Source organism: Triturus cristatus, chromosome 8, assembly GCF_964204655.1.
Source record: "Triturus cristatus chromosome 8, aTriCri1.1, whole genome shotgun sequence".
NCBI lineage: Eukaryota > Metazoa > Chordata > Amphibia > Caudata > Salamandridae > Triturus > Triturus cristatus.
The window spans coordinates 1,072,954,464-1,072,981,736 of NC_140591.1; the positions used below are offsets into that span (position 1 = coordinate 1,072,954,464).

The 27,273-nt window shown below is 42.8% G+C and overlaps 1 protein-coding gene across 1 annotated transcript in view; it reads right to left on the minus strand.

Moving 5' to 3' along the window:
* The window catches only part of TGFBRAP1 (transforming growth factor beta receptor associated protein 1), a 197,866-nt gene that overhangs the window by 145,101 nt on the left and 25,492 nt on the right, over positions 1 to 27,273 (minus strand). The window contains exon 2 of the mRNA XM_085622607.1: positions 2,245 to 2,439. Coding sequence (XP_085478733.1) covers positions 2,245 to 2,439 — 195 coding nt within the window. The remainder of the gene's footprint in view (positions 1 to 2,244; positions 2,440 to 27,273) is intronic.

Below are 27,273 nucleotides of genomic sequence, written 5' to 3' on the forward strand. Positions count from 1 at the left end.
CTCCTCGGGGGTCTGATCGCCCAATTATGAGCATTGCGGTCGGACTGCCACCAGGACCTTGGATCCCACAGCAGTGAAGAAAGCGGTAAGCCACGGCACCGCCGCGCTGATTACGACCTGCCTTTCCTCTGACCTTTTCATGGCAGAAACCCTGCCATGTAAAGGTAGGCGGAAAGGCAGTGAAGGGTCTCCAAACAGGGCCCACGGACGTTTTAGCCCATTGGGCATTGTGGCTGGGGGCATATGTTGTGCCCCCCCTATGCCTGCACAGTCAAGCGTCCACTATGTGCCATGCAAGATATGATGCATGGAAACAGTGTGCGCACAACAGTGCAGACGTTGCGGTGGCATTGCCTTCAGGCTCTCTCTGTGAATGGATGCATACCACCACCCCAGACTGCTGCCAGCACACCGCAAGCCTGGTGGTAAACTCCAAATGCGGCGGCCAGGTTGTCGCCGGCTTGGCAGAGTTCTCCCCACCGCCAATGCTGCAGCCTAGCAGTCCAATGGCCAAGGATGTAATCAGGACCCAAGCCTCCGGTTCAGAGATATTGGGCAATATATGACATTTTCATCACAGGATAAATACCCAGAGTGATGACCACTAACTTAGTCATTGTTTCAAGCATTAAGATATTATGATGTAGCCCAGAATTTATGCAGATGAGGAGGCTCTCTGAAGACAGCTATAAAACAGTGGGCTAACGATTTCCCTAGTGAAATTTTACTTTCATCTTCACACCAGTATTTCACAGTTACGTTTGCTGTTGCAATTCTTTACCTAGGATGATGCTGTCATTTGCTGAAAGCTAATTTTCTACAAAGCCTGGAAGAAATTCCCCACTTTTCAAAATGCCTGGGTCCCTAAACTCTACATCAAATATGATATTTGCTAAAACACAACGATTACCAGGTGGCTTCCTTTTATAAAAATTAAAAAAAAATGATGCAATTAGCCAGATTACCTGGTTCTCATGGCTCATCTCAATCTAATGCTTAAATCACTGGCACAGATAAAGCCATAGGAGCCATTCATTATGGTCCGAGAGTCTTTTTAAGAAATATTGTGTTGCCATAGTGTGAAATGCCACTGCTCAAATGCGATTTCCTTGCAACTGCACAGCAACAATTAAGAGACGAGTGAAACTCATCACTCATCAAATACCACTATCACGCTCTTCAAGAACAAGTGTGTATCTACAACAAGATGACAGCAATTTGTGACTAATGCAACAAGCAAAACAAATTAACTTAGCCAGTATCACTCAATGTAATGCTTTTTGAGCTTCTGGAGCCCCCTGCTTGTTTGGAGGTCTGTGATTGCTTCGAGCTATTACTATGTGTACTAATGTGAAGTGATTCATTTGAACCGACTCGGGCCTTTTCTTTGTTCACCATGGCGCCTTTATGTGTGTTATGGTACAGCCTGTTGGGGTGAGATGTTAGGGGATGTTTCGTTTTTGCAAAATGGTATTATGCTCGTTATATTTTAAATGCCAATAAAATGTTCACACAAAAAAATCTCCTCCGTATCACTCCACTTATTGTTAATGGATATTTTAATCGCCATACTAAAACAACGTATTTACTTACATGTGTCCCTGACCTTCAAACAGGCTTCTGAGGAAAACAAAAGAGGAGGGCAAAAAAGATTAAATGCGACAATGAGAATTAAATGCAGGGAGCTGGGGGGAGGGGCACGTTCTGAGAGGAAGCAGTGAATATTGAAGAACTGTAGAAGGGGCTGGGGAAAGGACTCATTCTGCTCACATTGCTATGTAATTTTGTTGTTTAATAACCAAAAGAAGTATTTATTTATTTTTAAATGTTATTTTCCATTTATTCATTGATGGCCACTGGCGCTTTGTAGCCAATGACACCCATGTTCCAGCAGCTGGGTCTTTGTAGCCAACAGGGCATTGCATTCCGAGGCGTAGGTTTCATTTTAACATTTAAAAAATAGACTTAAAATTCTTCACAACTTGGAAATACATTCTCCCTCACCACACATCCATAAACATCATGTTTCTGTTCATAAGAATTACTTCCAGGATTCTTTCATTATGAATGCTTTGCAAATTATTAATGTCTTGCTCCGAGGCATCGATTCTTTTGGACATAGATTACATCACTTTTCGTTTACCCTGGAACCTTTTTGCAACGTGCACAGGGCTCAGTCACCTGCGACTGCAGTTGTCTTTTCAACCACAATTCCTAGAAACGTAGAAAATATAAGGTTGGTACCTTCAAATTCCTGTAGGATGCGGCCTTCTTTGAATGGGATGGTCTGTTTCTTCTGCTGGTCCAGCATACTATGCACAGTAATAAATTCTTCATCTAGCGCTACCACATATGGAAAGCAGACTGCTGCACCAATAACGTTCTCTGACCAACGAACGGGAGCACGCTGGGAAATCCCTGCTACTGTTGCAAACATACCTGCAGAGAAGCAAAACAGATGATAACTTGCAGATAGAAAAAAAGTATCTGTGCCCTCTAACCCTCAACATATCACTGTAATTAATACCATGTATTTAGGTATCTTTTGTGGTCGTGGAACTTTAGATTTAACCAGGGCCTGGGAAACACTGGTAGCTATGAAGAGTCCAAACCCCCTGCTTACAGAAGCATCATCGGACACTCCCTAGGGGCAGCCCGATTGGTTGAGGAACAGTCCCCATATAAAAGGGTCAATGGGGCAGAAGGCGGCTTGAGACCCCACTGGACCAAGAAGTTATATTAATCGTTACATAAGCCAACCCACAACTGGGGACTTTCACCAAACACTTCACTACAGCTAGCATGGCTCAGGGGTACGATAGTGGAGCTACAGGTGGGCCTGCAAAGCTTTTTTTATCTTTCTTACAACAGTTGTTGTGTAATGCATAGCCATATACAGACGGGATTAATGAATACATTAAGTCTGCTACTTGTTTACTAATGATGAAACCTAATAAAATGTGTTTATAAAAATAAAACAATTATTTAGGCATCCGTTTGCTTATCTGAATGACTGAATAAGCCTTTCAAAGTAATAAAAGATCACTCAACTAACATAATTAAGATTGATGTTCTGCTTAAATGTTACAATGCTGATTCACACTTCATGAAATATTATTTTAAAATGTTCGTTTATCATGATTTAGTGGCAAAGTGTATGTATCAAGCCCTAGAAAGAAGACTAGTATTAAACAATTAGTGTTCACCTTTTGCCAATACGGTCACTAAAACAAGTTGTGTGTGCTCCTCTCAAGTAGTTAAGAGACCAGTTAAAGTCTTAAGTGCCATGAATGCTATAAACATTTGTCTTCAATCTAGACTCCACCCATTGTCACCTTCTGAAGAGTCTTATTTTTTTTTGCACAGTCAAAAGGTATCCACCAATTACTACGATTGTAGTAAGACCAAGGCTGGAGAAAAAAAAAAAGCTGTTACAAACCGGTTTTGCTTACCAAAGCATTCAGTCACTCTAGATATCATGCCAAAACTAATGAAACGTACAAATAAGACCATGAAGAAAGAGTGTAAGAACCCCTTTCAGAGGGCCACGGGGCATGCATGGGCTACAGGGCCCAAACCTGCGGCTTGAGGCCTTTTACTCCGGATGTCCTGGAACCCGACCTACTATGGATTCTGAGCACCTGGGCCAAGTATCTCTTCTGGATGTGACAGTCTGTGTTAAACGTGGTTGGGTGTAGGGGGGACAGAAGGGGGAAATATACATTAGTGAACACAGGGTCACAATTCAAAATGTGCGCAGCAGCAAATCATTGTCCAGCTAAATATTTACTTTTACGTAGAAAGAGAAGTATTTTACTTCTACCTCAACCCACACAAAGGAAAAATACGACATTCACAAATAACACAATTCCCCTTGAGTTCGTGGCTATAGTGTTTCAAAGACAGTTCCCTGTCCCACTCCATCCTCCCGTTAGCGATAGTGGTTATTCCCCATTCACTGTTGGCAACATCCAGAAAACGCCCTACTAGCAGTCGGTGTCTGAAGGGTCCACTCAAACTCATAAATTCAAGTCAAAAGGTCACCGCAGTGCTCTTAGCAGAGAATGCCCCCAGAGCTGATAGGCCCAAAACAAGTCTTACCCACTACGGCAGGAGGGAAGCATGCAGAGTCCTGGAGTGTGCCTCGTCTGCGGGCACTTGCAGAGGCTCATGGGAGTTGGCTGCATGATAACTGAGCGGCTGAACTCAGCAGGTGAGGGTCTCTCTCCCTCACAGTCGCGCCATGGAAGCGATTGCATGTTTCCTGCACTCCTTCTGCAGGATAGGACCATGCTCCCAATGGTGGCTGGGGTCGTGGGGCATTTCGATGCGCCCATGGAGTCCTCACTTGTTCCACAGGATCGGACCGGTCAGTTCTCATTGCTTCATTTGACCTACGGCTCCCTACTGCTTTTAGTCTTCTTGCTCTGACCAGATCAACAGGGCACAAGTATTCCTGGCAGTCCCTACTGGCACACGGTATTGATGCACAGCTGCCACATAAGGCTTAGGCCCTTACCGCACTGCAGTCTTTACCACAGCAGCTCCTCCTGGCATAGGGGGTTTCTGCAACGTTACCACACAGGCTTTGGCCCTTACTATGCGGCGGCCTTTACCATGGCACCCCGTCCTGGCATCCGGGGTCCCTGCAATGTCTTCATCCCTTATCGCAGGTACGTTTTTTTCACGGATAACTTCACGGAAGTCCTCTTCTGGCATATGGGGTTCACAGACTCGAACTTGCAAGCAGGCAACAACCTGATTGGTGCGGCAACCATGTGCTCACACCTCACACTGGGAGTCCACTTGACAGTGCTTCCCACTAGACCTGGCTTGCTCGAATGATCACCTCTTCCTCACAGGGCACACTGGTCTGGGTAAGCAAGCAGGCAGGGGATAGTGCTCCAGGCTCTAGGGCAGGTGGTCTTGGATTCCCCGGGTAATGTCCCTTCACCCAGCAGGAAGACTAATAAGCGTTGGCCTCCAGTCCTGGTCACATGCACAGCTCTTGCAGAGCTTCCCCTCCTCACACAGCCCATCTGGCTGATTAGCAGATGACAGTTTTTGTTTTTCAACCTCCCTATCTTACAGTCCAGAAGCCAAATATGATTTAAGACCTCAGTCTTTCAAGTTTCATGTTGGGGTTCTGCTTCTTTCGAAGTATCTACTTCTCGGTTCCCTCCTCTTCTTGAAAAGCAGTCTGTCACATCAGGAATATTTCTGAAGCCGATAGTTCCACAACACAGGCCATGGGAGGGACTGGAGTTAACAAGCTGGATGTCAGCTACAGTGATATGTGCCTCAAAAGATTAGCTCAGGTCTCCCAGCCCTAATCTTTATGATTTCTGATATAAGCCCAGGCAACTTACTTGTGACCTCTCACTGAATCAAAAAGCACCATTTGAAGTGTACAGGGAAGGCCTGGTCCTCACCTGGCCAGTATTGTACCATCCAGAGGCAAACATACACCCAGTGCATGTATACTGCATACACACACTGCACAGTAGTATATTCTCTATGTAATGTACCACTCACAGGCACACATACATACATACATACATACATCCAAGCACATGCACTTAACATACACGCACTGCCCAGCGTGGACCTTCATGTATTGCACCACCCACAGGCACGCTTACATCCAGTATGTGCATTTGCCATACACTCACTGCACCCTTTACGTACTGCACCACTTGCGGGTACACACACATCTAGTATATGCACTTATCCTGCAAGTACTGCACAGCACTACATCCTTCAGATACTGTACTATTCATAGACCCATGCACCTCCAGCAGCATAGAATACACCATGCACTTACTACGAAGTACTGCATTATCCCTGTATGGCACCATCCACAGTCACACGTACACCACTAATGCAATATGCATGACATCACACAAACCTGATGTAGGCTAAGTGTGATTAAAGCACACAGCAGCAGAACCTTTAAGTGAGTGAGCCTGTAGGCCTCACTCCAGTGACATAGGTTAAAAAGGACTTGTTCACTACACGCCATGCTGCCACTATCACCATTGTGCTGCTTAACTCCTGGCGAAGGTAGTAACCTCACACCACTATGAGGGTAACACTTTAGGCGCCCCTCGTGGTCAAACAAGACCGCAATCCATGAGACAGGCCTATATCATGGCGCACACACATACTGTGTGTTTGCCTAGGACAACAAAAATCAAAATTAGGGATCCAGACGTCAGTACAGTTGAGCACTCGGGGCAGGGGTGCACGTTCATTACAATGAATAGGACTTCTCCATCGCAAAAGGTGGGCGAAACCTCAAATCAAAGTAGCAAACAGGAGCATATAATTCCAGACAAACACTTGGATGTGGATACACTTAGTGTACGGAGGGCCGGTTATAAAATAAAACAGAGCTTTCAGTTAATTCTAGTGAAGGGAGTTAAACAGTGCCAATCAAAAATATATCATACATGAAATAATAGTGACTTTTAGGGCATGATAACCCTGTGTATTTATGGGATACTCAAGGCTCCCATCTATGTGCATAGGAAGTAAATTGTATACCTATCCTCAGACAAATCGTATAACCGCTCCTATATGAGAACAAAAGTATAATAAGATAATATATGCTTGCACTGGTGTGACCTAACCAACTAAGGTAAAATGTTCTTGGCCATATGACATTCCTTGGATACAACAGAAAAAGGACTTTGTGTTTTGGTCTGACATAAATAATCCACCTTTGCGTTCTTAAAAACTCTGTATACTTCTTCAAAGTGAGAAAACAGTGGGAACACATCCGAATGTTATTTGTGGACAAGCTTAAATCATGACTAGTATCCTGTTTCTAACACAGGAAGTAAACCCTGCAAAGGCCACGCTGATAATATTCAATGGGTGGAAGAGAAGAGGCGAACAAAATAGGAAATGCCTTATCCAGTGATAACTGGTAAGGGGCATGGACTAAAAGAACACAAGTTCCGTTCTGGGTATTGGGAGCAAGAGGTATATTTTCACTGTCTGGGGGTCCAGGAGTGCTCTCATTGTGCAAAAAATTACCTCCATTGAAAAGGCAGGCTTAGTTTTAGTGAACAATGTCACAGGCGCATTGTCGTTCCCATCCGAATTCATTCAATGTCAAAGTTTCTACATACTCCTGATTTAGTCTTTTTCTTTTATGGGCAGGAGTACTAAATAGAGGTGAAGCTCTGGGGGTACAAACATTCCAATAAACACTGGGGTCAAGGAGGGAGCACATAGGAAACTGGCTGTGACAGGAGTGAAAACGGAGTAGTGCTTGGAAGAGAAGAAAGAAGCCCAGTTCTAATGCATTAAGTGCAAGACACTCTGCCAGGAAAGTTTGTATTTATTTGGATGGTGTGCATTTTTAAAACCTATCTGCCCATCTTCACGAACCTGTAAGCTGCTTCAGCCATGATTTCCTACTGTTTTTAAAGTTTTTACATGCTTTTAACAGGTAAATTACATTTTGTGCATATTTCACGCTTGAACAATAAGTACAATCATATCCTTCAGTCTTATAGGCTGTGAACAGTTTTACTTGCAGATAGGCATCATTCAAGTAGCTGTTTCAAGACCTCGTTTTAAGATGTACTCACGTGTACTATTTACAGTGGAAATCGCTGTTCAAAAGGACAAATAAAATATTTCTCCCCCTGGCTCAATTTCCCTTCGTTAACTGTAATAAGTGAATAAATCTTAAGACTATTTCCACAATACAGCAACATAATCAACATTAACAAAAACAAAACTCTCATTGTCAAAAATACAGATCTGCACCTGTGCCACAGGCCTGAAGGAGGACTACGGAAGAAAGTGCTTAGAAGCTAGAACACTATGGTCTGACACTGTAAAGGTCCATCAAGCTTTTATCTTCTTTTTTACCTGGGTTTTAGTTGGTTTTACCTTTCAATGAACTTTACAGCTAAATATATTTCAAGGTTTTTCAGAAATGTGTAATATATATAACACATATACAATAATAAAAAAACTTCTACCTCTTCTCCTTTAACAACAATTTCCAACATACATGGGCCAAAAAACTATAGTTATTCGGACCTCTCTGAGGCCATAACATTGTACCTACAGTATAGTGCTACAAATGTGTCAAAGTGTTAATAATTCCAAGCCTATCTGTTCAGTGACTGGTTGTGGGCACCAACGGGGGTGGAGTCATTCTTAGGTCTACTGTGGCATATAATTTTTCTCAGCTAAATTAACGTTTGTAGATTTATATACTGCAGCTTATCACCCTACTTATCACACGTGAGGGTATCCAGGAGCTGTCCATGGGCATGGGGAGACTACTTGAATTGACCAGAATCACAGGATGTTGCGCTGATGCTGAAATTCAAACGCGGATGCCCAGGCTCCAGAGTCGGCAGTTCTGGCCACTACACCACATAGCTAAGGCTACAAGGATCACAGTTATCAACAATGCACTCTCATCTCTGCGAATCAGCTGTTTAAAGTAGCCATTTTCTTTGCTTCCACTAATTTCAGTGGCACTCGCATTCTTAAGGAGAAAGGCAAGCACAAACCTTTTGTCCAGCAATAATGCCGAATATATATACAGTTACATTTGTATTTTCATTTTATGGGTCCAGGCATGAGACTAAGCAAACAACTTTTGGGTCTATAAATTGAGGGTCTGTCAGTAAGTTATATACCTAGTTTGTGACTGATAACCAGTACAATTTCATGGAGGGAAATGTTCATGGTGTATGATAAATGTCTGTGTCAGTAGTACTGCATCCCTGGCAAGTGTCTGGTATCATTGGTAATATATGGTGTCTGTGTTGCGGTGTTGAAAAAGTTTGATATATTAGACTGAATTGTATTAGTTTGAACCTTAGAATTCTAGAGAGTTTGGTGGGGGTGCCCAAGAAGAGGAACTATTTTGAGTCTGTCGGTTCCCTATTTAAGTCTACTGTCCATTTATCCCTCAGTGGTTTTAGTGCAGCTTTTTGCATATAGTGGATACTACATAAAATGATGTAACTATTTTCTTGGCACATTCTGGCACATCATGGGTTAGGGATTCTGTTATCTCACTGAAAAGCAATGGTGGTAGCTGCCTAGACATGAGAACCACATGTTAAAAATTGCCCAGCTAAAATTAATGTTGTTGCCTAGAATTACTGAATGTGGCGAGAAGTGTATCTGCAAACAACACACTCACCTTGGATATCCCCACCTTAGTCCATCACCTTACATAAGTTGTCTCTGTTACATTTCCAAACCCAGGATAATATCGCAGCAGTGAATCTGGTGCACAGGAGTAATCTAATTTTGTTAATTTAAGAATTGACACCAGCAGTATCTGACAATATTTACAAAACATTTTAGCTATAGTTCCTACTAATCACACTTAAACATTTCCCTTGGGATCACTACGCCGCTGGTTCTGAAGGGGAACGCACAATTTCTTTTAAGCTAGGTTATTTTGGTCCTGATTAACTAGGACGTGCCAATGACTGGCGTGTCACTGTCTTTGTGGTAACTGATCAGAGAATCCTTCCAGGATCTCTGAGGTTTCAGCTAAACAGCGAACTTCCATTGGGGCCTACAGTTAGAGCATCTTGCATATTGACATATATAGCCATTCAATCAATCTTAACTTGTGCGATTTCTGTTTGTAAGGTTCCTTTTTAGGTCCCTCCTTGACTCTGCATATGCTTGATCCTATGTCCACCTCTTTACTACGTGGAGGGAAACATTTCAGTTCAATCTTCAAGCTCAACATCAAACCACATGATGTTCTTACTATGACGAGACTGTATTCATTTTGTCTAGTCCTGAATAAGACTTGTTGAGATACTATTTACGAACACGCGTTGCTGAGTGAGTCGAAACAATGACGATACGAATAGGTGTTCTGTGCCAATACCTTACATATCGAAGAAATTAGGATATGCTTGAACAAACTAAAAGAGTTCTAAATGGACACTACATTGAGTGATTTTTTGCTACCTGTATATTGTCAATTGTTTGTTATGTTGTATCACTTTTTATGTGACCACATTTTTTGGAGGGCACAGATTTAGGTTTACTATTATTATTTATGTTGCATAACAGTCCTGTGTCTGATGTGCAGCACTTGTGTTTTTCTACGATATATGAATAGTAATATACGGAAAGAATACATTTTTCTGTGTCAGTGGTGTTTATTAATTTTCTTATTAATGTGTGGGTCACGTCATTTATTGACACGTCCTAGTTAATCAGGACAAAAATAACCTAGCTTAAAAGAAATTGTGCGTTTCCCTACAGAACCATTTGTTGTACAGCATTACTCCCCCACGTTCTGTATGACACTGGGAAACCCCAAAAGAATGAACGGACCAATTGAGTGAGGTCACATGAATATTCCTACAATCTAATCTCAGTTAAGATGTAGGCCTTATAGTAGGATTTAAAATTTGGAGCAGGCACACAGCATTCCCCAATGACGGTTGTATCTTCGTCTACTAGTGCGGAGTTACATACTGTAAAGATTTTTTGGGGGATTACTATGGGCTATAAATGTTGACATTAATCTTATGTTCTCATCTATTACATCAAATTCAGTGTGGCAGACCTGTACCCCTAACTATTTAAAGGCAAAATAGGGGATGCTGCTGCTTCTGACTCCGGCCTTCAGAGCAGGGAAATAAACATGTGCGTTTTTCCCCTCTCTTGCTTTTGTGGATTGTCCGATAAGGAAAAATAGGAACCGGGGGGGCCCACAGAAACTACCAGTTTAAATTGAGCACTGGAGAGGTATCCTTAGGGTGCTAAAAAATACTGGGGTATACGGCAGACAGTGCCTGAGGTGTGAACGATATCCTGAACGATCTATCAAAATCAGATCCCAATTTTCAGGGTTCTCTTTCAAATCATTTACTTGATTAAATAAAAAGGACCGTGTGAAATTCTGCTGCCTTGTAAGGGTAACTAATGCTGCCTACCTTTTAAAAAGAGACTGACAAAAGTGTTGTAATTTGGAATCTTCCCTCTTGGTACCTTCCTCCTTCCCTCCCCTCTATTCTTAAGTAGAATGTTCCCACTGAGGGTTCTGAAGTGTGCCTTAGAATGTTGATAGATTCTTGTGAGGCTTGCTGGTTGTGACAGGAGTGGAGCAAGGGAGACGATCAATAAAGCCTTATTGAACCCACCTGAGAGGCCGTGCTTCTTCCACCTCTGGATCAATTCAGCTGCCTTGTAAGGGTAACTAATGCAGCCAACTTTTATAAAAGAGACTGACAAAAGCATAAGAGATATTCTCGATACCTCTTTTAGATGACCAAACCAAACCATTTGCTCACAGCCTGAATGAGAAATTAGAGGCACGATCGTTTGAAAAGTGTTTCATACCTGTTAACACATGATTTTCAGAAGGCATCTAAAACTACTGACAATACCTTGACTTTTTTGCCTACAATAATTAGGAGTACAATGAGGATAAATTGGTTACTCTTATGGCTCGATCACCTTCTGACTACTGTATGACATTGCTTTATTTGCTGGATTAAATTTACACATTTCGTGTTGTATTATAATCTGTAGGTTCCATTAATAGAAAATGTTTTAAATTGAGGGATGGCTAAAACCATTCAAAACAGCTTCCAAACGGTATCTCAAGGGGTAAATTAACTTCACTAAACAATGCAAATGTTGAGGTCTTTCCGGGAGATATAACGAGGGCCACTCTAATTATGTGGTGCTGCAGATTTTCTGCATAATTGTAGAATAAGCACACGTATCAGATGATTCTGAAGCTGCTAAATGATAACAGATTTAATCAAAAATGGTAATTAAAGCGCAAACAAATCAAAAGCTACTAAAAGTGCCAGGAGCGGTGTCATACAGTGGCAGGCATGTTGCAAAGTAGAAGTGTGGAGATTGAAATGAACATCCAGAAACGTTGCACTTATGTTATAAGTGTTTATTTATTGAGCATTAAGTGTGGATAAAAGAAGCCCACAACCGGTCACTCCAACGCTCTCGTCGTAACTGCCTGAGTAAGCAGTTACAGGCAGCCACGACGAGAACAGCAGAATGAAAGGGCACATCAAACAATAACAGAGCGCGGGGAGACGCTCAAGGTAAACAAGTATGCGCTCGTGAATAACAAGTTGCTCCTAAAGGAGCAAGAGCAACTTGTTATCTTAACATCATTCCCCTTTATTAAACAAAATGAAAAAAAAAGAAAGAACAATAAATAAGAAAAATGTGAATTAACATGAGAAGAAGGAGAAACAATGGACTTACATAGTCAAAAATCTAATGCTTGACAAGGTAATTACATTAAATAAAAATCTTTGAACTTTTGAGGAACAGAAACATTGCGATGTAGTCTTTGAGAAGCAACAGGTGAAGAAAGAATGTTGGATGATGATTGCAAAATAGCTGAAGTACTGCGACAAGGAGTGGTGGTCGGAGTCAAAGAGCGAGTGTTGGGTGATGACTGCACGGTAGATGAAGAATTGTGACATGAAGTGGTGGCTGGACTCATAACAGTAGGACAATCATTGGACACTGAATCTCTGGGTAAAATGTTGGCTCTAACCAATGCGGTCGAAGGTGAATTGTCACAAAAGAAGTCCATGCCAGAGTTTTCCCCATCCAGCTCTGAAGCGTAGAAACCTTTTATTTAGCAGAGATGATTTTAAAGCTTGATCATGAGTAACTTTAACAAGATTCCTTCTATTCCACCACCCCCTTCCTTTTAATAAAACAGCACTTTTTGCAACTTGAATGACTGACAGGCAGTGTGAATCTGGACTCTCATTTCTTAATTCTGCTGGTTTTTTTTAATCAGAACCCAATCACCAACAGAAAACAAAATGTCTTTTGTGTTTTTTGAACTTTGATGATACAAAGAAATAGCATTGTGTTTACATTTTACAACATCCTGAATTTTTTGTAAATCACCTTTGTGAGTCACACTGGTATTGGTTATGTCTTTAACCCAAAGAGGACATAGATGTGAATTAGCAACACTGTTGCGTAGTAATTTGAAAGGAGATATGCCCGTAGTACTATGGAGGAGTGTTATGGTAAGTCCAAAGTTTTTGTTTTAAAAATTCTTCAACTTGGAAACCAGCAGAAAAAGCAGTCTGAACTTCTTTCAAGAATCTGTTGATGCGTTCAACCAGACCGTTTGATGAAGAATACAGTGCCACAGTAAGATGTTTAATATGCAAATTTTGAACAAATCTTAACATTTGATGAGATCTAAATTGTGTTCCATTATCTGTCACAATTTGTCTTGGCGGACCTTCAATATCAAAAATTTGATAACAGCATTTGTGTCAGGAGAAGATACAAAATCAAAATAAACCCACTTTGAAAAATAATCAATCAGCACCAAAAGATGCCTTTTACTTGCGGGAAGGAGATCAAAAGGGCCTGCAAAATCTAAGGCAACTTTTTCCCAGGGTGAATCAGGTAAGGGAACCATGTGAATATTAGGTTCAAAAGTTCTCCAATGTTTATCGGAGATTAGACAAGTATTGCAGTTAGAAATCCACATTTTTACTTGAGAATCAAGACCAGGCCACCAATAAAACGGTTTTAAATTTTGAATGGTGGCTGACACACCCATATATGTCCTTCATGACTCTTCTTGAATAGTAGATGTCTGAGATTGATATGAGGGACTAAAGAATCATGTCTAAGTAAACATTTATTGACAATAGAGAACTCATCAGAAACCTGTGCAAAGGGTTTAATATCAGCAGGAAGATTTCTCTCATGTGGCCAACCTGATTTGATATAGGACATGACAGTTTGGAGAAGAGTGTCTTCACCAAACGCAGGCAACCAAGAGTCTTTAGAAATTGAAGAGGTCTCATCCAAAATGTCATCAATGAGAGCAACAACGCAATCTGCCCGTCCATTTTTGCCACGAGGTAATTTGGAAAGGATTCTTACCAACCTAGCTGAAGCCTTGCCTGTACCGTTACCATTGAGCATGAAAATAAGAGGCTTATGGTCAGTGAAAATTGAAAAGTGAGTCCCCCAAAGAAAGGTCTTAAATTTCTCAACTGCCCAGGTACAGGCAAGTGCTTCTTTCTCAATAGTACTGTAATTTTTTTCAGAGGACAACAGAGAGCGTGAAGCGTAAGCAATAGTGTGTTCTTTGTTACCAAAATGTTGGGACAAAACAGCACCTAAGCCTAATTGGCTTGCATCAACTGTTAAACAACAAGGCTGACTAGAAATGAAAGGTGCCAGAATGGGTGCAGAAGTAATTAATGTCTTGATTTCAGAGAAAGCCCTCTGTACCTCAGACCAAGCAAAAACGTTACCCTTGCGCAACAATTCCCTCAATGGCTGAACTATTTCAAAGAATAGCCTTGTATGAAACGAGAGTAATACTCGCAAAGTCCTAAAAATGATCGGAGAGTCTTTGTTTTTAGGAGGAGCAGTGTCTCTAATGGCAGAAGTAAGAGACAGCTTGGGTTTAATGCCTTCTTCTGAGATACAATGACCAAGATAGTCTAATTGATCAACCATGAGTCTACACTTTTCCCTCCTGAGAGTAATGCCAACATTCTTGAATACAGACAACACTCTCTCTTAGATAAGATTATGTTCCCTTGTAGACTCTGCAAAAATAAGAACATCGTCTTGAAACGCTTGTACACCTGAGATACCTCTAAGAATGGTGTCCATGAACTTCTGGAACATGCTTGCCGCAGAGGCAAGACCTAATGGCATACGAAAATATTTGAATGCACCAAAAGGTGTAATAAAAGTGGTCAGGTCTTGACTCTCTGCAGCAAGCTGTATCTGGTGGTATGCTGATCTAAGATCCAGTAACGAAAACACTTTAGCTTTTCCTAGGTTTGCTAGCAAATCCTGTACCTTAGGTAATAATGTTTTTATTGAGGATGCGTAGATCCACACAGACGGATCTCAGTTGTCTTCTTTTTAACAATAACAATCGGACTGACCCACTCTGATGAGTCTGTAGCAGTAATAACACCCTCCTTGCAAAGTTTGTCAAGTAATGTTTTAAGATCCAGTCTAACACTAAAGTGGAACAGACCTCACTTTGTGTGCAACCGGAGAGGCATTCTCCTTAAGTTTGATTAGATGCTCAAATTGTTTTATGTTGCCAATTTCCTCACAAAAAACGTCAAACTTGTTAATGACATTAACAACATTTGTTTCAACATCACTCTCAATAAAGTTAATTGATTGCTAACCTAGAACAATTGGATTTTCAGCTCCAGGAAACAGAATAATACCCAGTCTAGCTAAGTCTTTCCATCCTATTATGTTCTTCCCTTTAATAGCTACGTATATTTTTGCTGTTATTTTCCTACCTAAGCATGAAAGAACATCAATGAAATAACCAGACATGTTAATATCTTGACCTCCAAAGGCTTTCGGGTGAACATCTGTTTGAGATAGTTGCCTTTCTTTCCATTTCTTTTCAAATAACCAGTCAGAAATAATTGTAATGGGTGCACCCGAGTCAGCCATCATAACGATTAGAACATCAGAGACCATTGCCTGACAATATGGTCCTTTGATGGAAATTTCTTCTAAAGTGTAATCCGAAATTGTAAGAAGCATCTTACCCAAATCTTGTGCACATGTGTTTGGTGTGACTTCGACTGAACTTACTCTTACAGTGTTTTTACCAGATTTGCACACAGACATAAAATAACCCATTTTACCACATTTGGTACATCGTTTGAATGAGGCTGGGCAACTCGGGTTATTGCCTAAATGATTCCGAGATACGCATCTGAAACAAAAATTATTAGGTTTCCTAAATTGAATTCTGTTAAACCTACTTCTAGCATCAATAGCTGAAATCTGAACATCTTCGTTGGATACCATTGCTACTGATGAGCTGGGCGAAGAAGAATCATTACAAATTACATTTGAAGAAACCATGGATCTTTCTATCCCTTTTTGCTATTTCTATAGTTTCACTCAACGTTGGGTCCCTACACCCTAACAATCTTTCCTGAATTTTTTTAGATGAACAATGATAAACAAATTGATCCCTTAAACATGTGTCTAATACAGCCCCAAAATTGCATGTAGATGCCAAATGTCTCAAAACTGAAATATAATCTTCCACAGATTCATCAATGTGTTGTTTCCTTTTCATGAAATTAAAACGTTCCAAAAGTATACTAGGTTCATCTGCAAATTTCCTTGTGAGTCTCGCTAAACCTTCAGAATAAATGTTCCATCCTTCTTGAGTTCCAGCTGGGGGTTGAATCTGTGGCAGATTATTAAAGACTTTTTGTCCGTCAAACCCCAGATGACCATACAACAGTGCAAACTTCCTTTTTGCATCAAATTCATTTGCATCGTTTGCTACCAAATAGTTTTGAAATAAATTAAGCCAATGCTTCCAAGGAATAGCTGGTTTACCTGGTGAAGGCAGGAAGTCAGATATAGTCAAAAGATGATTACTTGATGCCATGTTGAGAAAATTAATTTTAAAATTTGTAAAATAAGTCTTTTTTGAGTGTGCCTGTCACTGAAAATACAGGCAAATGGTGAAATGTAGAGTCAAATGGATTTAAACATAATTTTCTTGCTTGTTTAATATATTGTTCATGAAATAATGTAAATAACATAAATCAATAAATAAATAAATGGTTTGCCTGTCACCGAAGTACAGGCAAGTCTTACCGCTTTTAAAACTGTCCTCGCGTTGAAAGCGCAATGAAAATCTTCTTCAAATGAGGCCAGAAACGGAGAAACGACGTTTCCAAACAATGTTGCTAGGCAACCAAGTCCGTTGATGTCAGAGATACGGAGTGCGCCTAAGCCCAAATTTGATGAAAGGGTTAACAAAACCCCTCTAGTCTTCAACGCGTAGAGCGTCACGACATCAAAGGGGAAGTGCCAAATCCTCAATTGCTTGAAGGCGCGTCCTCATCAGACCAAGGAAGGAAGCCTGTGTCGGAGAACAAAAAAAGGTAACTTTTCCGCTTTAATACTTCTTGAAATGTTGTATCCGATCGGTGGGCTGCTCAGAAATCCATCGTCGCCAAATGTGGAGATTGAAATGAAGATCCAGAAACGTTGCACTTATGTTATAAGTGTTTATTTATTGAGCATTAAGTGTGGATAAAAGAAGTCCACAACCGGTCACTCCAACGCTCTCGTCTTAACTGCTTGAGTAAGCAGTTACAGGCAGCCACGACGAGAAAAGCAGAATGAAAGGGCACATCAAACAATAACAGAGCGCGGGGAGACGCTCGAGGTAAACAAGTATGCGCTCGTGAATAACAAGCTGCTCTTAAAGGAGCAAGAGCAACTTGTTATCTTAACAAGAAGGTGTCACGTTTCATTCCTAATTGCCTTATTCAAGTCATAAACTGGTACTAAAAAAAGCGAAGTGTCTTCCCAAGGAGTGCTAATATGTGAAGTAATTCCAAAACAGCAAAATAATACCAGATGTGCTGCTTTAGTGGCATATTTTAGTCAACCCTGCCTCATAATTTGGTCCTCCACTGCCGCATAATTCCAGTGGCCCTGTTAACGACAGATATTTACCTACTGCTTTACCAGTTCAGATTTGGCAAGTGAAAACATGTTTATTCCCCAATTATGCAGAAAAATCTGCAGCACCACATAATTAGAGTGGCTCTGGTTATATGTAAAAAGTTACATTTTACTATATTTTTATGTTGCATGTGTTAGAATATGTGGTTTTATATCAAAGCAATACATTTGTTTCTTCTACTATTTACAAAAGCTGTCACTTCTAGCAGATTCTTCAGAAACACATTCTGAGAGGTCTCAAATTGTTTATTTGTGCCGATTACTGAAGATTTGTGTAAGTAATACAAGCTTAAAGAGCTCAAAAGTGTGGTTCACAAATTCTATTTTGATCAATATCCAAATCCTGGTGAACGGAAAGAATGCAGTAATATTGGCACAGAGCCAGATTACGACTAAAGAGCAGCAGTATCCCCATGTCAGATAACCTTTCAATCAATTAAAAGATGTCCAACTTTACTGTACATAAAAAGGATTGTGCCTAAATCACATTTCCAAATTTCCCATTGCCCATCTGCACAGGAAGTGACATCACTGGATTCCCCATAATCCATCTGCACAGGAAGTGACATCACTGGGTTCCCCATTATCTATCTGTAAATGTACAGGAAGTGACATCACTGAGTTTCCCACCAAAACCATTTTTAAGAGGAGAAACCAAGAAAGTGACTTAATATCCCAATGCCCATCTGCACAGGAAGTGACATTACTGGATTTCCCATAATCAATTTGCAGAGGAAGTGACATCACAGTACCCTGCGCACCTCCCTCCTCTCTGTACCCATTTAATGGAGTCCGCACACGGACCACGTCCAGCGCCAGGAACCTTATTTCACCCCCAACCTACAGATACCCTGCCGCACTGCTCCATGCTCTTAATCCAAGCCACAGCGTGCCTCATTCCTACTACACAACATAAAAGTAGTGTTCACATGCGCTTCCTTCATGTTCTCATACTCTCCCGCACAGCAGCCCCATCTTTTCCGCACCAACAGCTCCCAGCAACCCACTCGCTCACAGTCCCACAAACCAGCCACCGCTCACATAGACCAAACATCACCCAAACGGCACTCCACAGCTCAACACCCGCTCAGTAAACATGCCATGGAGATATGGGACCTACTGCACAACCACACACCGGATCTGCTCTGCTTAGGTAATGTAACTAACATGGAACAGGAGTGGTAACCTGCAGCTTGGGTGTGTTCAGTGGATGGTAGCATCCGAATCAAGCCACAAAAAAACTCCTAAAGTACCAGTGTATCCTCAGTTAAACACCAACAATATGAAGTTACCCCACAAGCAAGAGGACCACTTGAATTAGACGGCACTAGAATGCCACAATATACAGCTGACCAGTAAGAACTCCCCAAAGGAATTGGGCAGACAAAATGGAACCATTCCAACTAAATCAAGAAAAATGACTGAAGAGCTGCTGTAATAGCTACCAGCCGTAGGACAGCAGGTCCAGCACTGGCTCCTGTCCCCGGTAAGAGGAGTTAGCAGGAAAGGTTGAGGTTTATAAGTTCCCCTTAAGGAAACAATCTTAAAGGTGTGTATAGGACAACTTTCTTTCAAGTATTCCCATATCAACTGTTTAACACACTTGTACAAGAGCATGATAACATACTTAAATAATGCTTACCTAGCTCTCTCGCACATCACTGCCTAATGCACATCATGAGGCATCTTTCAAGTTTGCACAAATCTATAAAACTGTGGTTTTAGAAAATAATTATTCTACTATCTTCATCACCCAAACTGACACCCAACCAAACAAACAATAAATTACAGACAGCCCGTACAACATGCATTCAGTGCAAAGCAAACACCCTTATTTTGATATTCATTTGACTTGCAACAAACCAACATTAACACAAAACACCATTGTTCCAATTCCTCCTACGAATGGCCATCCGCAAATCAGCAAACAAAAGACAAAGCTCTCACCACCATATGTCTATAGCATTAATCAAACAATGGGTCCTCGATTTCCCAATGAAAGGGTGTCCATATGGAAAGACCTAATGTGCCTAAGCAATGGATAGTGCAGTGGTATACAAGTGTCGATAACCTAATGTAATATCTGTTGGTCATAAAACACAGATGTTCACTCTTTGACACACTAAATAAGATACTAACACAGCATGCCTAGTGTGCGTTCATGGTATGTGACAAAACCACCTTTTTCTAAGCTGCTTCGTCTGCCATGTTTTCTGATTACATCACTGCTAAAAGTATTCTTTGCTGCCGACACTGGTAAATTGTTCCTTCACAGCCTGGGAAGAGCTGTGCAGTGTAATATGCAAAATACTTTTTGCTGAAAATGTTTGAGCGGTACAATAAAAAAGGAAAGTAACAAAACCATATGCCTGTGAACCGTAAAATCTAATGTGTGGCTTTACAAGAAGTTGAGAGGGCCACCTTTGCACACCATAAAACTGATTCTAAGCAAACCTACCCATTTGGAGAACACCGGTCACACAGGTATTCTTTTGGCATCTGCACTTTCCCTGCGTTGTACCACATGGAATATGCTGGTTTTGTGCTGCTGTATAATACGGCAATGGAGCATGGGCAACAGCTGATGCGGAGGCTGCCTTACCACGCTCGCACACATCCATATGACAAACGTCTGGGCACACGGAAGATGGACTATAATTCCCAGCTTCACACACATGCACAGAGCAACACCGTGGCCGCAGTTACATTAAAATGTAGTCCCAGGTGCCTGGGCTTCCATCACGTTTGAAGTATCTGCCTGGTCACAATGATTTGAACAACAGTTCACAGCGACCAGATGCATTGCACCATCTCTTTACTGGAGGATAAGAAAGTTGTTGGCGCAGACTCCAGAAGGTTGCTCAACAAACTGTTATATGTCTTCTTCACAGGAGTTCCGCTTAAATTCATTAATACATGTATTTTATAATTAATTATGTATCAACTAGACTGATTTATTTCTAGTACTAATTTGGTCAACAGGATTATATTACGGCTGGCTGTCACTTTCCGATTTGATTTGTATTCTTAACTTTGTGGCCTTCATTTTGTGACTCTGGGACTCGACTCCGGCAAGAAGGAGATACTAAAACGTTATTTGTCCACAAACAACCTTTTCAAAATATTTTGATGTGAATGATAGACCAGTTCCAGCTCCGCCCAGAGCCTAACTGCACTGAACATCAGGTGGGTGTGGACTGCTGAGGTAGGGTGATTGGTCTACCCTCGGACTACCTGTTATACTTTTACATGTTTCTTTTACTGGTCCCAGAATCCTTCACAAACTCGTTAAGTGGCATTAGATTTACCGGAGCTATCACGTTTTCACATGCTTGCCAAAGCCACATATTTGCAATCACATATGTGGCTACCAGCTGATGTCTGCTAACAGTATTTAGTTAATAATTGTGCATTTCTGCTATTCAAACTTCGATCAGTCAAGTTTTCCCCCCAACTTTTGTTCAGAAACACACCTGGAGGATGAAAGTAGAATTGCAGGTCTCCTTAGGGGCTTCATCTAAATACAGACCGATTGCTGTGCAATGTCAGATAGGTGCCAAAAGTACAGTGGCATGTACACGTTTTTGAGTACCCGGTGAAATTTAAAACAGATTTTTGTCTTTATGGAGAAGATTATGAACGTTTGTTTTTTTAGATGACTGTGCAGGAAGTTGAAACAACAAAGACAAATCTTAGTACGTTTTGCTACATGAAGTTATTTTGTATAGAGCTGTGCTAACTTAATTCAGTAGACTGGAGAACACAGTATTGTCTGGGATCCCTTATGAGAGAGGTTCAGTGGCTTTGAAATGTAGGAGCACCTCCACTACACAGGGAGACCCCACCCGCTGTTAGCCTCGCTTCTCTTTAAAGCTCTAGTTGCATTTGTTCAAAGATTAAATACCGCCATAGCCATTATCAAGATGGTGAGATTGCCTCGCTTCCTGTATTTATTCGGGAATATCCCCATCCCCTTGACAAGTCTATTTTTTGCGCAGCTACGTACACATGTCATACGGCTGTTATGGGAAGGGAGACAGCCAAGGGTCCTCTGGGACACCATGAGGCTACCGTACGACAGGGTAGGTTTCGGAGTTCCGGATATGCATCTTTATTTACTGTACTATTTAATTGCTACATGTGTTTCATGTAGTTCTACTGCAATTCCATCGTAAAGGTCTTTAATTTTGTACTATTTCTTGCTGATATAATCCTCTATTATCACTGTCCTTTTTGGTTTCACCCCTACTGACCCAACATGGCCGCCACACAATCCCACACCTTGCTGATGAATTAGCTCACTGCACGTTGAGAACACGTCACAATCGTGCCTCATCACGTGTCCAAACACTGTTGCTTAAACCAGGCATTCGCGGGCTTCACTTCACCAGCGATCGCGCTAGTCACTGGCACTTAGGTAAGTCTCTGCCTTGTTCTGCTCCGGTCCTCTCCCGCTCAGGCTCTCCAATCCGATCCTCATCGCTTTCCTTTTTCCCCCAATTTCTTCCCCCCCCCCTTAGGCAAACCCTTGGATCGACAAGCTGCCTTCATCCCACACAGACGCCTAGATCCCTCTCATCGGCGCAGTCTCTCGCTACCAACTCTGCCCCAATTCCGCAGTTTGGTTAATATCCCGTACTGATCGGTGAGTTACAGGCAATCGCCCCCCTTTTCCGCAACCCTCCCATCACATCTCGCCTTTCCCTGTAATAATTACCCTTCTTTCCTCAGAAGCCCCAACGAACGGAAACCTTCGGGATTTCAACTTATTCTCCAATTACCGTAGTTTGTTACTACATCGAACTCCTCGGTGTGAGGAAATTTGATTACGGCTCCATCTTGCGTATTGACACCATTGTGATGTTGCCCTCTCAGGCACCGACGACCTTTGTAGCGTTTCTTTCATACTCTGTACTGTAACATGTTAAACGACCTTTTCCTGTCTCTCTGAGCAAAGTACATTCTGAGACCCGGCTCGAAGCAACTAATTCCCGTGATAACCATCTACTGACCCTTGGTGATCCTTCTCTGCCTCTCCAATTGTTTTACGAATCACCACCTGCAACACGCAAACACGTCCTGTTGTAAATTAATTTAACTTAGGAATGCTCATGCCACCTGGCCTATAGGGTCAGGTAGAGAACACGACCCTAGGGAAGGAATTTCTATTACCTATTATCCTGTATCTTGTACAAAGAATGTTTGCTAGTGGATGATTTGTTTGTTTTTATTGCACATTGAGGGGGTTGTTGCTTTAGGGGATTCAAGCGCTATAAAAGACTGTGAGCCACGGATTGAAGTGGCAGTCTCCTGACAACCTACCACGGATGTACTTCTAGGACAACTGTACCTAGCTGTAGCTAATAAATTGAAGTTCCTATGCCAACAGAGTGTTCCGTGTCTCTGTACATTTAGAAGGCGAACTCAGAAGATTTCAGGCGTACTCTCCGCCGCCAGGCCTAATTCAGCCTGGTTCTTCAAATGGTGCCCTCTGAGGCGGCTTCAGAGGTCGTGGGTCCAGCCCGAGGATCGTGAGGAGCCCCGCAAGGAAATTCCGGAGGACGCGCACCACGTGATCGACCCCTGCATGTCATAAGTGGACCGAAGGTTTTTACAGTGTGGCTTCTCCCTTCCAACGGCTGCGAAGACCTGCTGCCCTGACTGCCGCCACGCTTTGGCTCCCTTGGTGATTGGTATTGCGAGACATTAGACGGACCTCTGTTGGCGTAAGAAAACATCTGGTTAAGTTAAGTATAGTGGCCACTCCTTTGTCTTTGTTTTGTCTTTGTTCGACTTTTGTAAAAGCAGAAACCGAGGGGCGAGTGCAGTTTTTGTACTATAAAGTGACTAATTAACCCTTTGAAGTTTGTAAACAAACTAGTGAGATAGCGATGCCTGGTTTCAGTAAGTTTGGAAGATGGTTTTGTTGTTGCGATAGGGATTCCCGACTGGAGGACTATTGTCCAATTCCTCCGGCCGGGACTCCCACTTATGAAGTATATTCTAAACATGGTATTGGCCCTATAGCCTTTAATGAGGCGTGGGTTCGCTATACTAGGAAAGATGGTGTTCTACGGTGGTCGCAGAATGGCAGTTTTGAGCTCAATATCTTAGATAATTTGGAGGACACTTTGTTTAAATGAAAAGCCCGGCCGGCTATGTTTGACTCTTTTCGCTTATGGTGTAAGGTGGCCAAACAGAAATAAATAAAACAAGCTAAAAGAGATAGGAGGGATATGTCTATTTTACAAGCTGCCCAACAGTTCAAAAATAATGAGACCGATCATGCGATTGAGGTTTCAGATAGGCAACATCGTATGGCGGTAGATAAACGTTATCCTGTGTTGCCAACTTCCCCTACAGAGAAAAATGTGGACCCTGAGAAGGATCCTTTAATGTCCCATCTGTTGAGATTACCTCCGCCCTATGCGCAGGGGGCTAATGTACCTTTTGCACTACCGCCTGCCCCGGGAGCGAATGCACCTTTATTATTAGCACCTGCCCCACCTGTTCCACCTGTTGTTCCACCTGTCGCTCCTCAATCGGTTCCTGCACCCCCATCACAGCCTCTTCCGGTATTACCGAGCTCTCCCCTACCTTCGTCTCCCTTTGTACCTATTACTCCCTCTTCTGCCCCGCCTAATATTCTGTCTCCTGTCCTAATGACGAATTCTCCCTCCGCTCGGAGGCGAATGGTCGATACCATTTCTGGCCTTTTGTCCCCTCTCTTTGGGACACTTCAAATGACCCCTGTTCCTACTCGTAGTCAGCTCCCAGGTCCAGATGAACGGGAAGTGCTAGATCTCCTTGCCCGAAGGTGGATCACGAATGGCCCCCAGTATAGTGTGCAAGACATTATGGTTACCTTTCAACAGTGGGAGGCACCAACGCAGAGATATGTTTTTGATACTATGTGTAACATTTTAGGTCAAGAGTGGGAGGATATGGGATTGGGACCAGCCCCTCAGGGCCTGCTAGATGTTCAGGCCGAGTTTGATAAAGGGCTGATTGTGGGCGCAGAGGTTGAGGATGCGGTAAGGACGCTTGTCACATTTAGAATGATGTTTGCTTGCCGGTCTTTGCCAAAACGCGATTCCTCTGTTAGGCGAAAATTAAAACACTATCCTATGAGAGAGGTTCCCCCAGTGTGGAGAAAGGAGGTTGCAGCTCAGGGTGGTAATCCTCTTATACCTGCTCACTTTCAACGTGTGTGGGTACACGTTCCTTGGAAACGATCTGCGGTATTGGCCCTTAAACAGTCCTTACCGGACCCCCGTAAAAATCCTGCTGGGTACTACAAAGAGTTGTCCCAAACTATTGATGCATGTATTATGAATTTGGTCGATATAGATATGCTAATGGGTAATGTGGTCCCACAACCATTATGGGCTAGGATTCGAAAGGAGGACCATCACGGGGAATTGGGGGGTGATAGGGCTGCCATACTTGCCGCGGACAGACTCCAAGTGGGTGGTGCCAAACCTGAGGCTTTAATTACAGAACTCCCAGCTAGGATCATTGCCTTACTGAAAACTATGATGCCCCCTCTGCGAGTTAATTGGGATAAGTTAGCAGCTTGTAAGCAGAAAGCGGATGAAAACCTCTCTGATTTCTTCACTCGTTTTGAGGAGACGTTTATCGATCATAGTGGTCAGGATATGAGCACGGAAGGTGGCCAACGACAGTTTGTAGATAAATTTGTGTCAAATTTGGTTCCGGAAATATCTAATAAATTGAAGAATTCCGAAAGTGCGTGGGCAGTCTCCTCTTCGGCCCAGATATTGGCTACTGCTCAGTATTATGAAAATAGGGATAAAGAGGAAAGAGATAAACTTGATAAAAAGACTAAAGAGCTGAAAACAAAAGTTCTTTTGCAACAAGCTTATCCTCCTCGCCCTGCCCAACGTGAATATCAGCCGCCTCCACAATTTCAGAGACAGTTGCAGAGGCCTGGGCCTTTTGTTCCCCGACCCCCACTGGGCCAGAATCAATGCGCCTACTGTAAAGAAGAAGGCCATTTAAAGTATAATTGCCCGGTTTTGTTACAGCGTACAAGCGGCATTCCCGGGTCACGAGGCCGGGGTGGTTATCAGTCAGCACCCAGAGGTAGAGGACGGGGTACGCCGCCTAATAACCAACGTTCCATGCCCCCTGGAAACTCCACGAATTATTTTGATCAGCAAAATGTTCAGTCTACCAACTATTACAATGATGATTATTATACCGAGGATGAGAGCCAGAATTCCCAATCTAGCTAGGACAGCCATGGACAAAGTAAGGGAGTAGTATCAGTTCCAGTGGACCAAAGCGGGCCTTATGTTGATGTGGTAGCACTAGGTGTTACAGAGCCATTCCTATTAGACACTGGTGCGACGAAGAGCTCTATGATTCACTCTAAACTCCCTGGGGCACCTTTGTCTGGCTGTACGAATGTTTCTGTAGGTTTTTCTGGCACCCCAGTTCAAAACCCAGTTTCACGCCCTTTGCCCATTTCAATAGGTCCTTACAAATTGGAGGCCCCGCTCCTTTTAACAACTGGTTGTGGTGAAAATTTGTTGGGCTTGGATTTATTGAAGAGATTGTATGCGACATTACACTGTTCCCCTTCTGGTGTATGTCTTACCTTAGGTAAGAAATTGACCTCACCGATGTACTTGTCTAAAGACCAGCTCCCCCCTGAAAGACCAGCTCCCCCCTGAATTACAATCTCTTCCCGCCACCCTCTGGGCCACCGGCCCCAATGATGTGGGCCTCGGATTCCGCCTTACATTGTAACCCTCAAGCCTAATATTACATTTACTCGCATTCCGCAGTATAGAATTTCCAGTGACGGCGAAAAGGCTCTTTTGACTATCGTTCATGATTTGGTACAAAATGGTGTGGTTGAAGAGACTAGGAGAAATGTATGCAATAGCCCTGTTCTGCCTGTTTTTAAACGAACCGACCCCTCTTAGCCACCTGTCTATCGTTTTGTGATTGATCTCAGAGAGGTCAACAAGATTGTAGTACCTCAATTCCCTGTTGTCCCGGATATTAATGCCCTGTTGACAACGATACCCGCCTCAGCTTCCTGGTTTTCTGTCATTGACCTCAAAAATGCTTTCTTCAGCATTCCCATTGCTGAGGAAAGTAGGGATATTTTTGGCAGGCCGAAGCTTCCGGTTCAAGCGGGCTCCTCAAGGTTATTGCGAGAGCCGGGGGCGCTAGAGGGCGCACGGCGAGATGGCCGCCTGCTAAGACGGCTCCGCCGGTCGGAAACATGAAACGGCATAACTGAGCGACATGCGGAGGTCCTAACGGCATGAAAACGGAATCCTAAGACGTCGGAACGGCTGGACATGCTTGGGCACGGCTGAGGTGACCCGCAGATAAGGAGGGACGGTGCCAAGAAGCGATCTGCACTCTGGGCTAACTCTGCCGGCTCGGAGTCAGGCAAGATGGCGGCGCCCGGTGCGGCTTTCGGGCTGCGATGTGCTTGTCAGGCGTGAGCTGCAGGGGTGGAACGGCTGACAACACAGTTTATGGCGGCGCCCTGGATGCGGTGGTGGTGGCTGACGTGGCTACCGGGCAGCGACCCCGAGGAAGATCGATGGTGAGAGCGCGGCAGTGTGGACGGCGCCGGACACAAAATGGCGCCAGTCATCGCGGCGACCGGTGAACCACGGCAGTAAGTGAGTGCGTGACTGAGCACGGCTGGACTAGGAGACAAGCGGCGCACTCGACAAACGGCTGCAGCATGGC